The sequence below is a fragment of the Gopherus flavomarginatus genome, chromosome 1 (assembly GCF_025201925.1).
Source record: "Gopherus flavomarginatus isolate rGopFla2 chromosome 1, rGopFla2.mat.asm, whole genome shotgun sequence".
Classification (NCBI taxonomy): domain Eukaryota; kingdom Metazoa; phylum Chordata; order Testudines; family Testudinidae; genus Gopherus; species Gopherus flavomarginatus.
In genome coordinates, this window is record NC_066617.1 from 178,836,301 (window position 1) to 178,854,770 (window position 18,470).

At 45.6% G+C, this 18,470-nt stretch overlaps 1 protein-coding gene across 2 annotated transcripts in view; it reads left to right on the plus strand.

Moving 5' to 3' along the window:
- The window catches only part of CD247 (CD247 molecule), an 83,250-nt gene that overhangs the window by 53,473 nt on the left and 11,307 nt on the right, over window positions 1–18,470 (plus strand). For both annotated transcript variants that reach the window (XM_050962079.1, XM_050962070.1), the window contains exons 2-5: window positions 7,556–7,662; window positions 12,903–12,956; window positions 16,073–16,159; window positions 18,253–18,291. In XM_050962079.1, coding sequence (XP_050818036.1) covers window positions 7,556–7,662; window positions 12,903–12,956; window positions 16,073–16,159; window positions 18,253–18,291 — 287 coding nt within the window. The remainder of the gene's footprint in view (window positions 1–7,555; window positions 7,663–12,902; window positions 12,957–16,072; window positions 16,160–18,252; window positions 18,292–18,470) is intronic.

An 18,470-nucleotide genomic window follows, 5' to 3' on the forward strand; every position in this document is an offset into this window, starting at 1 on the left:
TATTTGATGCTCAGCTGCTGGAGAGTCAGTCTTATAGTGTCTGAAGTGCTGAACAGCTGCAGTTCCTTTTGACTCAAATTGGTGTTTGTCAAAGCGGGGCCCAATGTGTCAGAAGATAAGAACTCGGAATAGTGACCATGTTAGAAAATGTTGGACTTAATTTCTGGGCTTCAACTTCCTTATTTTGTAAAATTGGCCTAATACTAGCCTTACGGGATAAAGGTGCTGCAGGCCTTAATGTTTGTAAAGCAATTTGAGCTGCTTGGATAGAAGTTGCTATGAAACTGCAAAGCGGTGGCGGTCTAGAAACAATGACTCCTTTATCCAAGTTACAGAGTATAGAGGCTGCAGTACCCAGGCTGGGTCAGAGGGTAGTCTAAGAGGCTATAGAATCTCTATCCCTCCATCTAATTGTCTGTCTAGATGGCTCCTTTAAAATGAAATATAAATCTTCCTGCTGCCAACAGAATGTGTCCAGAATTTCTTTTGTATAAAGGTTCTTATACTGTGCTCATCACTGCAGTATCTGAACATCTTAATTTAATTAAGCCTTTGATTCAGCAAAGCACTTACGCACGTGTCCCAATGTGACTACTACCCACATACGTACTTAAAGCTAAACATGTGCTTTGTTGAGTTGAGGCCCAAATGAGCAGGATGAACAACAGTTGGCTCCTGATTGCTGGATTGTGAGAGGGATGGTTTGGTGGCCCACTCTTCAGGACTGAAGCACCTAGAATCCCTCAAACCACAGGATTGAAGCCTGGCAACATCATGTCGGCTTTTTGTTGTTCTGCGGCAGGTAACCAAGTTGCCTGGAGAGAAGCCCATGAAATCCATCATCCTGGATGAACGCATCAGATCCCATGGTACTTTCTGCATGAGGAATTTGCCTTGGTGTCCTGGCCAATTCTCCTCTGCCCTTAAGAGGATGGATGGATGTAGGTTATGAAATGTCTGATTAGCACCTCTAAGGTTGTGCTTTGAGACAAGAATAATGGGCTCAATTCTGTTAGCGCTCACCAGTTCCTAGGAAACGCTGGAGACTGGCATCCTTGAAAAGTGTAATGAGGCTGCTAGTTTCTGGCTCTTCGTCAGTAGGGGGGAGCTGTGGGGGTGTGTGCATGCTGCGTGTATGTATACATCGGGTAGATAGATGACTGGGAGATAAGCCCCTGGGATTGCAACATAGCACAGGAAACCTCCCGCTCAAGAGACACAGCTGTCAGCTCTGAGTAGAGGGGTTGAAACTGCTCTCTGTAACCACACCGAGCACTCAGGCTGCATTCAGAGCTGAGCTCTTCTTTGACTTCAGCATGGCCCCTCTCTCTCAGGCCCACAGGCTTCCTCTTCTTTAGTTACTATTTCACTCAGTTCTCACTAAATTGTGTGGTGGTGGTATTTGGGTTGATTTTTTTTTGTTTTCTTTCCCTTTTTTTTTTCTTTTTAAGAAAAAGGTGTAATGGGTTACCCTTGTGGGAACTGGGAATAATCTATCACTTTTCTGCTCTGTGGGATATAAATGGGGCCCTATCAAGTTCACAGTCCATTCTGATCAATTTCACAGTCATAGGATTTTAAAAATCAAAATTTTCATGATTTCAGTTATTTAAATCTGAAATTTCATGGTGTTGTAATTGTATTGTCCTGCCCCAAAAGAGAGAGGGGTGTGTGTGTGTGTGTGTGTGTGTGTGTGTGTGTGTGTGTGTGAGAGAGAGAGAGAGAGAGAGAGAAGGTTACTGTAAGGGGGGTTGCGCTACTGCTACCTTTACTTCTATGCAGCTACTGGTGATGGCGCTGCCTGCAGAGGTGGGCAGCTGCGGAGCAGTGGCTGCTGGCCGGGAGCCCAGCTCTGAAGGCAGAGTTTCTGCCAGAACCAGTGCATAGGAAGGATGGCATGGTATGGTCTTGCCATCTTACTTGGGTGCTGCTGCCTTCAGAGCTGGGCCGTCGATCAGCAGCCGCCACTCTCTGGCCTCCAAGCTCTGAAGGTGGCAGTGCAGAAGTAAGGGTGGCGTAGTATGGTTTTGACACACCTACTTCAGCGCTACTGCTAATGGGGCGCTGCCTTCAGAGCTGGGCACCTGGCCAACAGCCAATGCTCTTAAGGCCACCCAGCTCTGACGGCAGCAGAGAAGTATGGGTGGCAATACTGCCACCCCCCTGAAATAACCTTGCAGCCCCCCTGCACCTCCTTTTTGTGTCACAACCCCCAGTTTGAGAAGCGCTGGTCTCCTCCATGAAATCTGTATAGTATAGAGTAAAAGCACACAAAAGACCAGATTTGTACAGAGGGAGACCAGATTTCACGGCCTGTGATGTGTTCTTCATGGCAGTGAATTTGGTAGGGTCCTAGGTATAAATACAGAGGGGGATTAAGGCTGCCTCAGTGGTATTTGGACTCCAGAGTCAGAGGGGACTTTGGAAGTGGTAGTAAGTCTTCAGTGGAGCAAAAGAGTGGCTGCTTCCAGCTGACCACCTGCTGTGGAGGGGTAGGCTTCTTCACTTGGGAGGAGAGTCTGTCTGTGGGAGGGGGCTGGGAGGAAATTTCACAGGGGTCTAGCCTAGGCTGGGAGGAAGTCTGGCTAGCAATCTTAAACACTAGGTGGGTTCCACTGTGTAAAGTTCAAACTTTGTGTTACAAAGCCCTGCATGACTCTGTCCCTCCTGCTTATCCTCCCTGTGTCATTCCATGTCTCCTCACATCCCGCTGCTCTGCTTACTGTGCCAGCCTCATCCACCTGAGTGACAGCTTCTCATGCATTGTCCTTAATGCTCAGTGGCAGCCTTACCTATATGATCAAAGTACTGTATAGATCCTAGCTAATCCTCGCAACGCCCCAGTGAGGAAAATGGGTAAATATTGTACCTGTTATACTGGTAGAGCAGCTGAGACATCAAGGTGCAGTTACTCACCCAAGCCCATGCAGTGAGTGAGTGATAGAGGCAGAATTAGAGCTCAGAACCTCCCAATACCCAGCCTTGCTGCTTTCCTAGGCGTGGGACAGCTGCCCGTCCTGTGCTCATCCACAAAGCCCCGACCATCTCTGCATTTAAGTTCCTCCTAGAGACTTAATTGTGTGTGATGCCTAAGGTGAACTTGCTGACTATCTGTGACAAGTTTCAGGAGTAATCTGGAAATAGCTTACTTCTTTAAAATATTAAGATAACAGTACCTTCTCTCTCTTTAATTTAAGTTCCTTGGGGTAGGGATTGTGTTGTGTTCTCTGTTCAGAAAACACCTTGTGTTACCTCACCCCATTTTGACCATCCCTAGTGCCTGACAGTAGAACCTCTTGCTTTAAAAATGTTAGTTGTCTATTGTTGGACTCATCTAGCTGGGAGCAGCAGCAGACTCATAACCCTCTGTGGACTGGCCACTGAGGGAACATGTAATGCACTCTGGATGGTTGAGTACCCAGGACCTATGGGCACTACTGTGAATAATCATTAATATTGAAGTAGCCCTGTGTGATTTTTAGGGCAAGAATCCTATAGGGGGATCATTAAATTAAAAGTCCTTATTCTGTTAAAGAATATTCACAGATTTTAAAACTTCAGTGTGTGTGTGTGTGTGTGTGTGTGTGTGTGTCTGTGTGTGTGAGAGAGAAAATACTGTCCAGTGCATGTCATTGTATTAGTATCTTAGTATGTTAATGTATGACAGTGAATGGACACAGATACTTTCCCGGTCGTCTTGTCCACAGTGAGCCACTGATGAGTGATTATGCCTTAAAGCAAAAATATCCCCATCCTTTTAAGCCATTTAAAATATATATAGGTAAGCGTAAGCCTGCAGCTTCTGTGGTTAAATGAGTTACTGGTGTGTGAATTATCAAAGCCAAAAAAGCCCATTTATCAAAAGATAATGATAGCGCAGAGCCCAAGTTACAAAATGAGAAGCCGTTTAAGAGGCCTGTGTGGGGTTTAATTCCTTTTTTACTTCAGAATATCTATATATATATTTCTGTGTTCAACATATACCACACTTGTTGTAGAAAGTATGTTAATATACACAACAATAGATGGTTCTCCCATAATGTGGTTCTGGTCTACTTGTGTGACATTCTGGGGAGATCTCTTGTCTGGTGCTCTGAGCAGCTCTGCAGCAGGTTCATTTCCTGGCCCTCCTCTTTCTCCCTTGGCTACTTTGGGTTTTGCTGTCTGCTGTGGGGGTGGGTGGGGCCTGAGGGGGAGTGGAGGAGGGGTGAGTAGGAGCAGGCTCTCCATGAACAGCTTTCCTATTGCCTTTTCAGGCTAGGTTATGGTCACTCCTTGCCTGTCATTTGCATTGTCCCAGCTCATCTCCTGCTTGTCAGTCTTGAGGCCCAATTCTGTAAACCCTCACTCACAAATATTATCATTTTTATTTTGGTAGCACCTTAAAGGCATTTGGTTGGGGCTCCATTGTGCTATGCACAAGCATAGCACAGAAGATGGCTTCTGCCCTGAAGCGCTTTTAATCTAAAATAGTCCCATTGAAGTGACTTGTAGGACTAATAGGTGTTCACAGCAGAACTTTTCTTATTACAAATACAAGGAATACAGTAGAATCTCAGAGTTATGAACACTTCAGGAATGGAGGTTGTTTGTAACGCTGAACAAAATGTTACAGTTGTTCTTTCAAAAGTTTACAGTTGAACATTGATGTAATACAGCTTTGAAACTTTACTGTGCATGAGAGAAATGCTGCTTTTCTCCCTTTTTGTAGTTTACGTTAACACAGCACTGTACTGATTTGGTTTTGGGAGGGAGACGGGGTGGTGTCTCTGCTGTCTGATTGCGTACTTCTGATTCCAAATGAGGGGTGTGGTTGACTGGTCAGCTCATTACTCTGAGGTTCTACCGTACAATGAAAGAAATGACTTGTCTTTGGCCAAGGATTCAGCATATACTTGATCTTAATTCTCCATTTATAAACCTGTCTTATTCATTCTTATATACCCTACTCTTTAACAATGAAGCAAGAAGGTATCCGGTTCTTTGTCATTCTTGAGTTGGCAAGGATCAAAAGGGTTTAATCAGCTAGAAAGAGAAGCCGAGAGAATTTAAACACTCGGGAGGCTGGTTTGGCCCTTGTATCTTTGAAACTGGTGGCAGGTTTGAGGCCTGCCAGTATGTGTCAATGGGGATTTCCTGGGTCTGGCGTGCTGGCAAATAGGGTGCCTCCCAAAGTCAAGGGCCCTGTGCCACTATACACCAGGTGTACGTCTTGAGCTAAGGCTGCACGACAAAGTGTGGCCTACTGAATGATTAGAACAAGAAAATGGGCATTGGGACTCTCAGGTTCCGTTCTGCCAGAGATTTACTGTGGGACCTTGAGCAAGTGACTTAACCTCTCCTTGTCTCTGTTTACCCTTTTGGAAGTGGGGTATAATCCGATATCAGATGAGTGTGGTGATAAAGATTAATTGATATTTGTAAAGTATGTTGAGTATCCTTTTAAAAAGCATTTAGAGAAGTGTTAGGATCATATACCACTTTCTTTCTCTAACTTCTACACTTAGAGTGTAGGTGTGGCAGTGCAAGTAGTGCAAGAGTAGCCACCCTGAATACATACCTCTCTAGATGCTACACAATCATTAAGGGTGGCTAGCCCCTCCTGCTGCAAACACTGCCACGGCTATATTAGTGTGCTAGCTCCATCAAAGCTAGCATGGGTGCGTCTCCTCAAACTGGATATTATTTCCCCGGCTCAAAGAGCAGACATACCCTGTAAGTGTGTGGTTTCTAAGCCCGGAAATGTTTTGAATTGAATGCCAATTCCTAGTTTAGAAAAATCATTTTAATGTATTGACAATTTCATCTGCCTCAGTGTAATAACTCCTTCAGTTTAAACACAACTAGCAGCGAACATTTGTGTCCTGGAATAAATACTTGTATAGTGTCCACATTAGAATTTACAATTGTATTATCAACTGTCAAAACATGACTAAAAGTTTGTGTTCACAAACTCTCTGTATGAATATAGGTCTTTAAATCCATCACTGTTAACTTACTGTACACTTTGATCCTGCAGAAGGCAGATTTCCTCACACTGATATGGCTGTTATAGAAAAAACATTATCTGCAAAAAACTTTATAACTAGAGCTTTTTAGAGTGAGTGGCCTGTGTGGGGGAACAAATCGGAATAGAGAGCCAGCATATAGAACATTCTATTCTGTAAAGGTTCCTATACTGCCCTAGTGTGTGTTCCAGTAATGCATTAAGCAATGTGACTAACATCTGTCATATGTGGTGCATGGGAATTGCCAGGCTGGATCAGATCCAAGGTCCATCTAGTTCAGTATCTTGTCTGAGAGTGGCCAGTAGCAGATGTGTGTCTCATCCTGATCTCTAATAGTTGGAGGTTGGCTTAGACCCTGGAGCAGGAGGTTTTATACTCTTTCCAAAATTTTTATCTAGAAGTATCATAATTCATGACATGTTTGATATCTGTATTAATGACAAGTTTGAATCATGCTAAAGTCTTGGTCTCAACAACTTCCTGTGTCAATAAGTTCTATAGTTTAATCACGTGTTATGTGAAAAAGTATTTCCTTGTATCTGTTTTGAATTTGCCACCTTTTTTATTTCATTGTGTTATGAGACTGAGAACTTCTGTTCTCCCTGTCTACCTCCTCTACACCATTCACTATTTTATATACTTGCCCCTTATTCATCTCCTTCCTAAGACTAACAATCCTAGATTTTTCAATCTCTCCTCATATGAGTTTTCCATACTCTTGATACTTTTTTTTTTTTTTCACCCTTCTCTGAATTCCCTCTAATTCTGCAATTCAAATAACCTGTTACCTTCCTCCGTTTCCTGGAAAGGTGAGCTTTCTCTGCTTTTTAGATTACACTGTAGCCTTTTCTCTACAGATTTTTCTGGACCTGAATCTTCGATCTAAGACTGCTCCAACTTTTGGACCTGAACTGTTGGCTCCACAGCTGAACAACTCAGCTCTGGCTCCTCTTTTTTTTAGTTCTCTCTGAACAGGTGCAGTCATGACTGTAATAGGTACCACTGGAGTCAGGGTGTTCTGCTGCCTGCCATAAGATGGGATTGGGAGGTAACCTTAATCATGTCATATGACTGGGCCCAGGACATAAACACCAACGCTTAACAGCATTTCTATGACACAACTTCTTGTTGCCATGACTCCCTGCAGGGGATAATATTGGATTCTAATGACCGACCTGATGGGTAATAGTTGTCTGTCAGGCATTCTTCAAATAACTACATTGTAGTTGATCTTGACCATAGATATGCAGATATCCTAGTCACCAGCTAAACTGTACACATGTGCCGCAGGGAATAGAATTTGGACTTTCTGCTTCATAATCGTCATCTTCAGCCTCTTGCGCTAAGAGAGTCTTCCTTTACTGCCAGTTGCCTTGGGGCTTTTATATCCTTTTGCAGGCCTCCAGCTGCTATGGGGTACATAATCTCACACACTGAACTAGCTGTTGCTCTGTTGAGTAGAGGGCAGCACTGCCCATACATGCCAGCCTGTATATTATAATGCAAATGACCTTGTTTTTATTAATGTACTCGGTATTTCTGTACAGATGCTGCACCGGTTCCGGGACTGACAGACCCGAGACTGTGCTACATACTGGATGGAATCCTCTTCATCTATGCAGTCATAATTACGGCCCTCTTTTTGAAAGCTAAGGTTAGTCTAATCACCACCATGCCTCCTCAAAACACTGAACCATTTGGTGTTTGTCAGGCTGTCTGTGGGCTGGGAAGTGGTTGGGGGAAGATCAGATTTTCTTGGATAGTTGTCTGGCTTGAAAGATGTTGTATAAGCCTATGGTCTTTTGGCTCTCATTGCAAATGAAAAGTGCCAGGTTTTCAGATTGATCGTTGTGATGCCTGAGAGCCTGTTGCTGAGCACTGGGATCTGGCAGGAGTGAAAGCAGTTCAGTATTTGAGCGCTGAAGATGTAGGGAAAGCATGGTAGGATTATTGCAACTTCCTTTGTGGTAAGGCCTTTCCTTTTCTGAAGTGGGCTGTGAGCACTCTTAACTGATTTTGTTTTTCCAGAGCAGGACCCAAAAGTGCATGAGTCCCAAGTATAAAATGCAAAATCTAGCAGAATGTTTTGTTAGATGATCTGTCTTGGTGGGTTAATTTAAAAACAAACAGGCAGTGCTCCTTCAAGAGTCGCACCCACTCACCATCAGACTATGGAAAGTACAAGGAGGGGTCTGGGAGATTTCAGAAAATAGCCAACTGAGTCACTGTGAGTGATGTTGGCAAGGTTCCCCAGAGTCAGCATCCTGTGGGGATTGAGCATCTGCAGCATTTCTTCTCTTTCCACCTTAGAACTTGCAGGTGATTTTTCGCTCATGCCCCACCTTTGGCCGGGTCTTTGGACGAGGTATCAACATAAAGAATAATACCAACTAGCCCCAGCCTGATATCGCCTCATTCAAGCCGTGGTCAGTGCTTTTCCTGCCTTTAGGCAACATGATGGCCATGTGATAATAGTTCATCTCTGAAGGCTCAGGGACCCCAACACACCCTGCCAACAGAGCAAGGAATTGTGGGTCTGGTAGCCATTCTGAGCACATTTATTACTGTTGTGCCATGGGGCCTAGTCAGGGTAATGAAAAGACAGTCCTTGCCTCAGAAAGATCACTGTCTCAACTTATGACAAGACAAAATGGGTATATAAAACAGACAAATGGGAGTGGGGAAGGGGGACAAAATATTTTGCAAAAGCATCCACATTTTACTGTCAAACAGTAGCCTCTGCTTTGAGGAAGGATAAATTAGTGGGTCTACCCATTTTGGTGGGGAATAATTTTTTCCTTCTCCACAAGGCTTGGTGTGGGAGAAGTGGGCAGTGAAGGAGGGAATTTTTGCCAGAGAGGAGACAGTGTCAGAGGGATGGATGGAAACTTGAACACCAGTGGCTGGGGAAGTCTAACTGAAGTAGGCCTCCATGCAGTTCAACTGTTCCCAAACTTCAAACGTGACTAGTGATGTTGGCTGTCTCAGATGAAAACTCTTAGACATAACCTTTCCCTGAAGGGGAGGAATGGAGAGGAAACCTCACATGATAGATGCCAGTCTCCTTGGCCCAGAGCTGTAATGGTATTTAGCCTCCTAACTTTCATTGACTTCAACGGAATGAAGTGTAAGTACCTTGGCGGTTCTGGGTCCTCGTTAACTCTGCTCGCTGCTCTGATACTACAGTGGTGGACATGGTATCAAAAGCTGCACAGAATAGGTAGGAGATGCTGGGTCAGCACTACGAGTAGGTTTACGTCTCTTTGAAATGAAGGGACCGTGATAAATGGAGAGAAAGGAATACCTCAGGAACAGGGTCTGAGCACTTAAGAGAAATCCCAAGCTAAACTGTGTTTTTAAAAGAAATAAAACCACCACTCTGGATGTCGAGTTGGAGATTGGTAATGGATACATGGAGTCTTAGGAGACTTAGTGCCGGCTGGGAGCTGTGACAGAGGTAAGTGGGCAGTGATGGGCTGTTGTTGACATCTGATGGCTGTTCAGTGACCCGTGAAGGGAGTTGGTGGCTTCAGTCCAATTCCCCCCACAGGCCAATTTAAGGGAGCTGGGGGAAAGCACAAACCCCCTTTCTGCTAAAAGCAGAGGGGAGCATCCCTCCTCTCCCTGGCTTAGGCAAGCACCTCTTCCCCAGCATCTTCAGCCCCAAAACCCACTCAAAATGGGTACCTTCCTTGTCAGCCTGCTGCAGAGAAGCCAAGGATTGAATAGGCCTGGAGCTGGATCTTTCTTCTTGCGGGTCCCTCCCAGTCAGGGCAGAGGTGTGCTAGTTGGGGCTGGCAGAGGGGAAGCTTGCCCTGCAGCTGCTGGCACTCATCTCTTCCACAGAAAAACAGTGTCCCAAGGCAGCATAGCCACCACGAAACAAATGAAAGTGCTGCTCTAGGAATGCTAGTCTGTGTGAGCCTGCCAGAGTGAAAAGACAGACAGACAGATGCCCCCCACATGCACATTGTACTTGACTGTGGGAGTCATGGATTTGTCCTGCTGTTAGGGAAACAGAGCAATCATTAGGGAGGGCTCAGTGAAATTGCCCAGGAGCTTGTGAACCTGGAGCAGCAAGATGCTGAAGGAGGGGTGAACTAGCCCAGCAGTTGCTTGTTCCCAGCCCAGAACTCCTCTAAAGCGAGAAACCAAAGTGAGAAATTCTTTCCCCTTCTAAGGTTAAAGCTTAGTGACAGATTTGCAGGGTGATTTGAATATTGGCAGCAGGTGCATGTAATCTGCTTGGAGATGTCCTAGGCAGTGGATTTTACCCATAGAAGATGGAATAGCCTACCTTCTGCAGTGTGTCTAGCTGTTAACTAAATGCGTATACAGTAATAATTCAGTGACAGCAAATAAATAAGTTGCTGCTTCAGAGGAAGAGGCAAGAGGATCAACCCATCCCTGGTACCCTCCATTTATATAAGATGGAGCTAAAAAAATTGGGCACTGTAGCCTTCCCAGTGTCCTGATGGGGAGAGCTAAGAGGAGCTGTTCTGATTCCCCTCAGCAAGAGGAGTCTATACGTGCAAGTCCCGTCTACCTGGTGTTCTTCCCTCTAGAAAGTGGTGTCTGTGTACAAAGTTCTGTACATACATGCAGTGCAAATCCCTTGCCTAAATTCATAGTTTAGGGCCAGAAGAGATCGTCAGATCCTCTAGTCTGATCTCCTGTATATCACAGACCATTAAATTTCTCCAAATTACCCCTGTATCAAGTCTTGAAACCCTTCAGCATAGACTAACCTTCCATCAATCTTTTGCTACGTAGGCATGCCTGGGGTAGAAAGCTTTTTGTGTGATGCTTTCTTGTGTAGAAAGTTGGCTACAAAGAGGCTTTGCTGAATTCCCCAGGAGACCCAGAGCAGCTTCAGTGGGATTAAAAATGTAACCATTTCCCTAGCAGATCTCATAAATTACTAGAATAGAAGCAATTTTGTCTTGTGGCACTTAGAGGCTCTGTAAAGCTTGTCGGTTCTTTGCTTTAGCTATTGGGCTGTAGAACTGGTATCTCTCCTGGCTGCTGCATAGGCAGAGCTGAGGGGGCCTTCACAGAACTGCTGGCTATCTCAGTGCCCAGTAATGGAATTGTATTTAAATGAATTGATATTGGCCCCTGACAAGCCATCAGCCTGCTTTGGCCATCTTTGCTTTGGCAGGGTCTGTGTGACTACAACTGTGCCACCCCCTTTTAAGCCTGCTACAGCAGCCGGCAAGCACCTTCAGACTACAGCCGTGGTGAGATGCATACTGACTGCTAGAGCCCCCTCCTCACCCATGCAAGGCTGGGGTCACAAAGCTCTTAAACGCAAGTTATGTATGTGCTGTCTTTGATAAGCGCTTTAGCTGTAAGTGTGGCGCTAACGGGTATACAGTGATGCCTGCGTCCCTTCGAAGTACTGGAGGTGGGGGATGCCCCAACATAGCAGGCACACTGCTCTGTAGAGATGTGCTTGGAGCCAGTGTCCTACTGTACCTGATACAAAATGGCACAGGCAAAGAACCTGCCTTAAGGAGCTGTCATGGCTTCCAGGGATCAGCCTGCACTAACAGACCTTGTTGACTGTGTAGGTTTGGGACCTGGTTACCCAAGATCACCTTTCTTCCCATGAATACATACTACACTAGTCAGGATCAGCAGAGGCTGAAGTGGAGTGCCCTCCGTGAAAGTGAGGAGCTGCTAGCAGGGTGCTCTCTGGGGAGCCTCTGTTTTGAACCCCACCCCACAATCTGTTGAAGCCCAGACGTCTTAATCTTCCAACCATGCAGCAAAGCTTGTCTCTTCTCTCTTTTCTCAGTCAGTCTGCTGAGGAGGGCCTCATTTGATGTGGATATATTTATGGGTGCACATTTGTCTGCTTATATTGTGATTAAGATATGAGAGAGAGCACTGGATGGGCCCCTAGAGATGCATCTTTTTAAAATGAATGAATAGGCAATGCAAATTGACCTTGTAAACTCCATTGTGGTAAGAAGGGGGTTTAGAAGCTCTGTAGCTTACAGGGCCTGACAAATATCCAAAGGAGGCTATGCCATTCGTGTGTGTGTGTGTGTGTGGGGGGGGGGGGGGGGAACTAAATGTCAGACTAAGTTTACGTTTCTGGAGTCTGTCTGCTAGTTTTCAGCACATAAAGCAAATCTGAAATGTTTAGGACAAGCTCCTTTTGAGCTATGAGAGGTTAAAACACTTGTAAAAATTTGGTCAAAAATCTCAGAACTCAAATGGCTGCTTTTAATTTATACGCTTTCCCTTCCTCCCTCTCCCTCTCCCCACTGAAAAAAACAACAAACAACTAAGCCTGGGCAGGTTAAGACATGTGTGTGGCTGGTTGCAAGAGTTGTGCAGATGGGAGCAAAAATATTCAGACATAAGAGGAAAATTTTCAAACACCTCTCCCCCAATCTATATAGCACCTTTTGCCATTGCACATCCTGGGGACTTAAAAGATGTCATAGTCTTTTAGAGCTTGATCCTGCAGGGCAGGGCTCATGAGAGACTTTCCAATAACAGACTGTGTGCATTGGCTTGGAGCTCGACGCTGACCCTGTCGTAACATGCCAGTGTGCACATGCACAGTGAAGGGGAACACTCGGTAGGAAATTCTGTCTGTTTAAGCTTCCAAAGGGCTGTTGTAAAGCACCATTAAAAGGATGACCAATCCCAGAGAGTGGACTGAAATACAAAGGAAAGCTCCTGTGGAGAGCAGGGCAGGAATTTGTATAGTTCTTTGGCCCTTTTAGGCACCCCAGATGGCAAACTCTTGATGGCACTGGCAGGGCCACAGGCTGTTCATCTGTAGGTTCCCCACCTAAGGTAAGAATAACTCTTCCAGGGGGTGTATCTACTATGCTGCCGTTGCCAGGTGCTCACTTTGCTTTCTCTCTCTTTCAGTTCAGCAACGCCCCTGAACCCCCGGCTCTTCAGGGCCAGAATGATGTGTATAATGTAAGTGACTGCTGCTCTTATGTCAACATGTTTTTAATCCGCTCACCCAGACATGCTCTCTCCTCTCCTCCTGCTGTCCTGTGAACGAGGTGGCATTCTTCTGGCCAGAAGGCTCTCAGGATGGGCTGGATGAGGCAGACTAATGAGGAACAATCACAAGTGGGCAGTGCAGTAGCTGCAAGGGGAAGTGACTTCCCACCGGGGCTGGCTCCTAACAGCTCACCTTGGGGGGGAAGCTTCCTTCTCACTCACCTGTTACCAACAGAACACTAAGACTCTGGTTTAAGGCTTGACTCTATATCGTCAGGAGGTGCACTTGGCACGTCCATTCACCAGAAGGGTGGGAGCAGTTAATTCTAGTATTGAGCTAGTGTGCTCCAGTTGGCAGATGCAGCCTGTCCAGTGCATGCACGGGGGCTGGGGTGTGGATCACAGAGTGCTGTCTGTGAGTCCATGAAACACACATGTGCCCATCTGCATATGCTTTCCTCTACAGAGGGCCTGACCCTGCAGTACTACCTCACACTGCGTACTGTGTACTTATTTGAGTAGCCTCTTTTCAGTCGCCTGCATCTCTTCACTGCTCTGTGTGATGGGGTTTAGAATATGGATCGCTGGAATGCAACACTTTAAGGGTTGAAGGCGAACGCTTCCCAGATTATTTATTAACTATTGCTTGAATGTTGCATAATGGGTCGCTGGAAAGGGAGTTGATTATAGATGGTCTATAAGGTACCAAGTCTAACCTCTATGCTTATAAAGAGTACTCTAGTAATGGACCAGAGCACTACACTTGTAATAGTGATTGTACAGTATGTGGAGCTATTGTACAATATTGTGTATTTTCACAAATAAGTGTCTGGGTTTTTTTTTTCAGTAACTCCACAACGTCTCAACGTGCTGTTGATCTCCTGACAGGAGTTTATTTTAGGTTTACTAGAATTTTATTATATTACCTTTAGAAATGAAGGAAGGTGGTTGAAGGTTTATAAACTAATATCTTTACACTAATTTTTACCTGCTCTCAGGTAAAGAGGCTGGCTAATGCTGAGGGATCAATTTAGTTATATAGCTTTTATTCTACACACTTACACTGTGTCAGATTCTCTCTTTGCTGATAGGAACAATATGGCACAGCACAGTGGCATGACTTTCTTCCATTCAACCATGACAAGGCGCTAGTACAGTAAACTCTTGGGAAGGGGAAGAGAGAGAGAGAGAGAGAGAGGGGTCACCCTACCCTGGCTTAATTAACCAGAATTCAGCATTAGACCTAGAAACGGAACATGCTTGTAGTGATGTTTTACCTACCTCTCAGGCTTGGTGAGACCAGAGTAAGTGGAAGAGCCTGCTGGTCAGAGATTGATCCTGTCTTGAGCTGCAGGAAATGGATGAATTTGTGTAAACCGAGATTCACTGACCTACTGGGGTCCAGATCTAACTTCAAATACCCTCAGAGGTAACATTTGGAGGTTGGATTTTTGACCCTGACAGCTGGCTGGGTCTGAATTTGGATTCTGCATTAGAATCCAAATGGTGGTAATCTCATTCCAACATGTTTGCTTGTTTGCCCTTCCTCGGCCGCTGTTCCTCCACATCCTGTGTGTCGGCAGGGCCCCTACTCGCTGCTCTTGTGTTTCTAAATGAGGCATCCACAAACCCCTTCCCATACCTGGCTTCCAGGTATTTGGTGCTTTGTAAGAGCTAGGAATTGACTTAACCCTCTTCTCCCTACTGAGGGCAGCCAGGAGCAGCAGCAGCAGCAATGTCTGCTCCCTGTTGCGGGTGTGCCGCACAGGAACTGCACACCCAAAAACATTTGTATAGTCCCTGAGGTGGCTCCATTCTAAAGAACCCAGGAAAGGTGGAGGCCTGTGGCTCTTCCTCCCAGAAGGCAGCAAGGGTGAGTAGGGGAGGATAGGGCAGGGGGATCTGGGCAAGATCAGAGCTAGATCCCAGAAGTAACAACCAGGTTTTAGATTTGAATGGAAGATGAGGTGGGATCAGACATGCAGAATCTGAGCACCACTGGGGGGATTCTTGTTCTTCAAGTAACAGGGCTCACTTTATCTCCTGTGGCTCATGACTAGACCAATGGAGACATGGTGACTCATATGACTTGCTGTGTATCCTAGAACATGGGAAGTACCAGACTGGCTCAGACCTGTCTTTTATAGTGGCCAGTATCAGATGCTGAAGTGGACAATGCAAACAACTCCACAATAGGCAGATGTGAGAATCTGCTCTTCCTGAAGTGTTTGCCTAGTCCCAGATAGCTAGAGATTAGTTAAAATTCAAAGCATGGAAGTGTTAGATCTATTCCAATAATCTTTTTAGCATTAACTGTTAATCTCTGGATAGTCTTATCCATATAAATGTACAGTCTCTTTGAATTTTGCCCAGTTCTTGACCTCAATCAGATGGCCACGGGATCATCTGATCATTGAATGGATGAAAAAGTATTTCTTTTGTATGTTTTGAATTTGCCATCTTTTCAAGTCTCATTCTTGTGATATGAGAGAGGGAGAATAGAAGCACCTGATCTATCCTCTTTCTATATCATGCCTTAATTTGGGTACTTCTATCATGGCCATTTCATATTTGTCTACTTTGTAAAGTAAACCATCCCAATTAAGAGTTAGCTCAGGCACAGGATATACTGAATGCAAATCATGACTTTTTAAAGGGGAAAAAAATAAATTATGTAATGTTGTGGCTGATGTAGATATGGCATCAGTGTATCTTCTGTTAAATAGAATCAAATCTGCTCCATGTATCAGTGTACATCCCCAGCTACTAGAGGCAGACAGTCTAAAAGCCATAATCCTATTTCAAATAATTGTGATTTGCCTTTAGCTCTAGCCGCAGGGTCCTGGGGCAGGAAGATCTGAATTCTAGTGGATAGACTAGCAAGCAGGGTGGCTGGTGCATACAGCCCTACATCATTCGTGTTGATTATTTTTTCCTTTAAAACTACTTCTTGGCTTATTTATCAGTTATAACTTGTGCAGTAAATTGGATTGTTGAACTGGAATTTCCTTCCAGTGTTAACTAAGCCAAGATCTAAGTTGCTTATTAGCATAATCTCTGACTACTTTTCCTTGTTTTCATTGCAGAAATTGTCTCGTACAACCAGAGATGAATATGATGTTCTGGGAACTAAAAAGAGAGGCTCTGACCTTGAAATGGGAGGGAGAAATCAGGTAACTTCCTCTCACCTGCGCTCGTTTAACTTTCCTTTTGTGCTCAACCTCTCTCAAAGATGTGCATGTGCCCATTCACACGATGTCCTGGGTAGTGTGTACAGGGCACCATTATCCTGTTAGCTATGCACATCTGATATGCCATCTCCGCTGCCCCGCACGACTTGTCCACAACCAGAGTAGATGCCTTAATGCTAAAGCAGTTACTGGAGAGTCAAGTGATAGGTTAACCTTTAAGCAGGCTTTTGCAGCTGGCACGCTGCCATTGTGTGGCTAGAATTGAGGACTGCTGGCTAGTGGCAGTGCATCTTATTTAAAGGGCAACATAAACTGACTTGGTTGTGGAAATCCTGCACCAGCTCAACTGCTTGAGACAAGGGTCCTTCATGCCCTTAGCCACAGTGGGCTTAAGGCTAGACGTCTTTCACTTAACTCCCTGAAACCTGTTCCTGGCATAGCTATGTTGTTGAGGGGTGCATGCATTCTTTGTTTTTTAAACCAGCAGAGCTAGGCCAGCACAAACTGCACTCTAGGTTGGTTGGTTGATTGGTTCAGGGAACTGACCTAAGCTACATGCACTTTTAGCAGCATACCTGTGCCCATTCTAGGAGGGCATTGCTAGTATATCTCCACTGCTGCTTTTTTTTTTTTAATCATCTCCCTAACAGCTGTGCCGCAACTATCTTTAGCCTAACACCCCCCTTGCAGGGGAGTGTCAAAACACCCTGCTAACTGCTTGTGTTGCAACCTGTAGTTAACACTCATCATGTCTTTCACAAGGCAAGGGATAACCATGGATAGAGACAGAAGAGTCCTCACAAAGCTGGAGTCTTTGATGTGCAGACAGTAAACTCTTCTCCTCTGTGCCTTTCTTAGGAGCTCACAACAGCCCAGAATAGGAAATCACACTCCATCTCAAACCCAACGGATGTGGGGGCAGGGCATACAGAGGCTGAGTGTCTCACTGAAGATCTGTGTGACACTTTAGCAAGTGCCAATGAAGTAACAAGTCATAATAACTGCACTGGCTGAGACCTCACTGCTATTGGAGAGGAAGAGGGAGGGGACGCCTTCCCCTTGCTCAGGGCTTGTCTACATCAGAAAGTTGCAGCGCTGGTGAGGGAGTTACAGCGCTGCAACTTAGGAGGTGTACACATCTGCAGGGCACCACCAGCGCTGCAACTCCCTGTTTTCAGCGCTGGCCGTACTCCCGTTTTGTCTCGGGTGTAGAGGATCCAGCGCTGGTGATCCAGCGCTGGTAATCAAGTATAGACACTTACCAGCGCTTTTCTTGACCTCCGTGGAATAAGCAGGTATCCCAGCATACCTGAGGAAGCCTCTGGTAATCAAGCTGGTCTCCTTCCCCGGCTTGCTCTCGCATTCCCCAAACCCCGAGCAAGAAGGTCTCCTTCCCTGCGGTTTGCAGGGTGGTTCGGGGAACGCGAGAGCAAACCGGGAAAGGAGACCAGCTTCGCCGCGGTTTGCTCTCGCGTTCCCCGAGCAAGCAGGTCTCCTTCCCTGCGGTTTGCAGGGGGGTTCGGGGAACGCGAGAGCAAACCGCGGCGAAGCTGGTCTCCTTTCCCGGTTTGCTCTCGCGTTCCCCGAACCCCCCTTGAAGCCGCCCAACAGCGCTGCAGTGTGGCCACATCTAACACCACTTGCAGCGCTGGTTGCTGTAAGTGTGGCCACTCTGCAGCGCTGGCCCTATACAGCTGTACTAATACAGCTGTAACAACCAGCGCTGCAAAATTTTAGATGTAGACATGGCCTCAGTGTTTCAGGGTTTTCCTGCCGTAGGACAGCTATGCAGATCAAGGGAGGAGGGATTAGGTTTCAGTAAGCATAAAAAAAACTCCTCCTTCCAAGCAGCAGTAGCTCTTCTACCCACATCTGTCCAGGTACCAGACTGGAGAACAGTATGCAGAAAAAGATGGCAGTAATATGCATCCACTCTGTACACTGGATACATAGAAACATGTCAGTACATAGCTATAGCTGTGAAAACGGGCATGGTTAATACATAGCCATATGCACAGAGGTAAAGGGTGCTGACACTACTTTTGCTTACTCAGCTCTTCCCCTTTGTTTTTCAGCAGAGAAGAAAGAAGTCATCTCAGGACACAGTTTATACTGTGAGTAAATTAAGGTGCTGCAGGGGGCTAAAGGCAGTGTTTGATATACACTCTCCAATGTCTCTGTGCTGATGATGTGGGTCAGGTTTTGGATATGTTCCCCATGCTGTCACCTTTCCCCAAAATGAGCTGGACTGACCTGCTTCATAGGGGGAGGATGGGGACTGCACAGAGATATA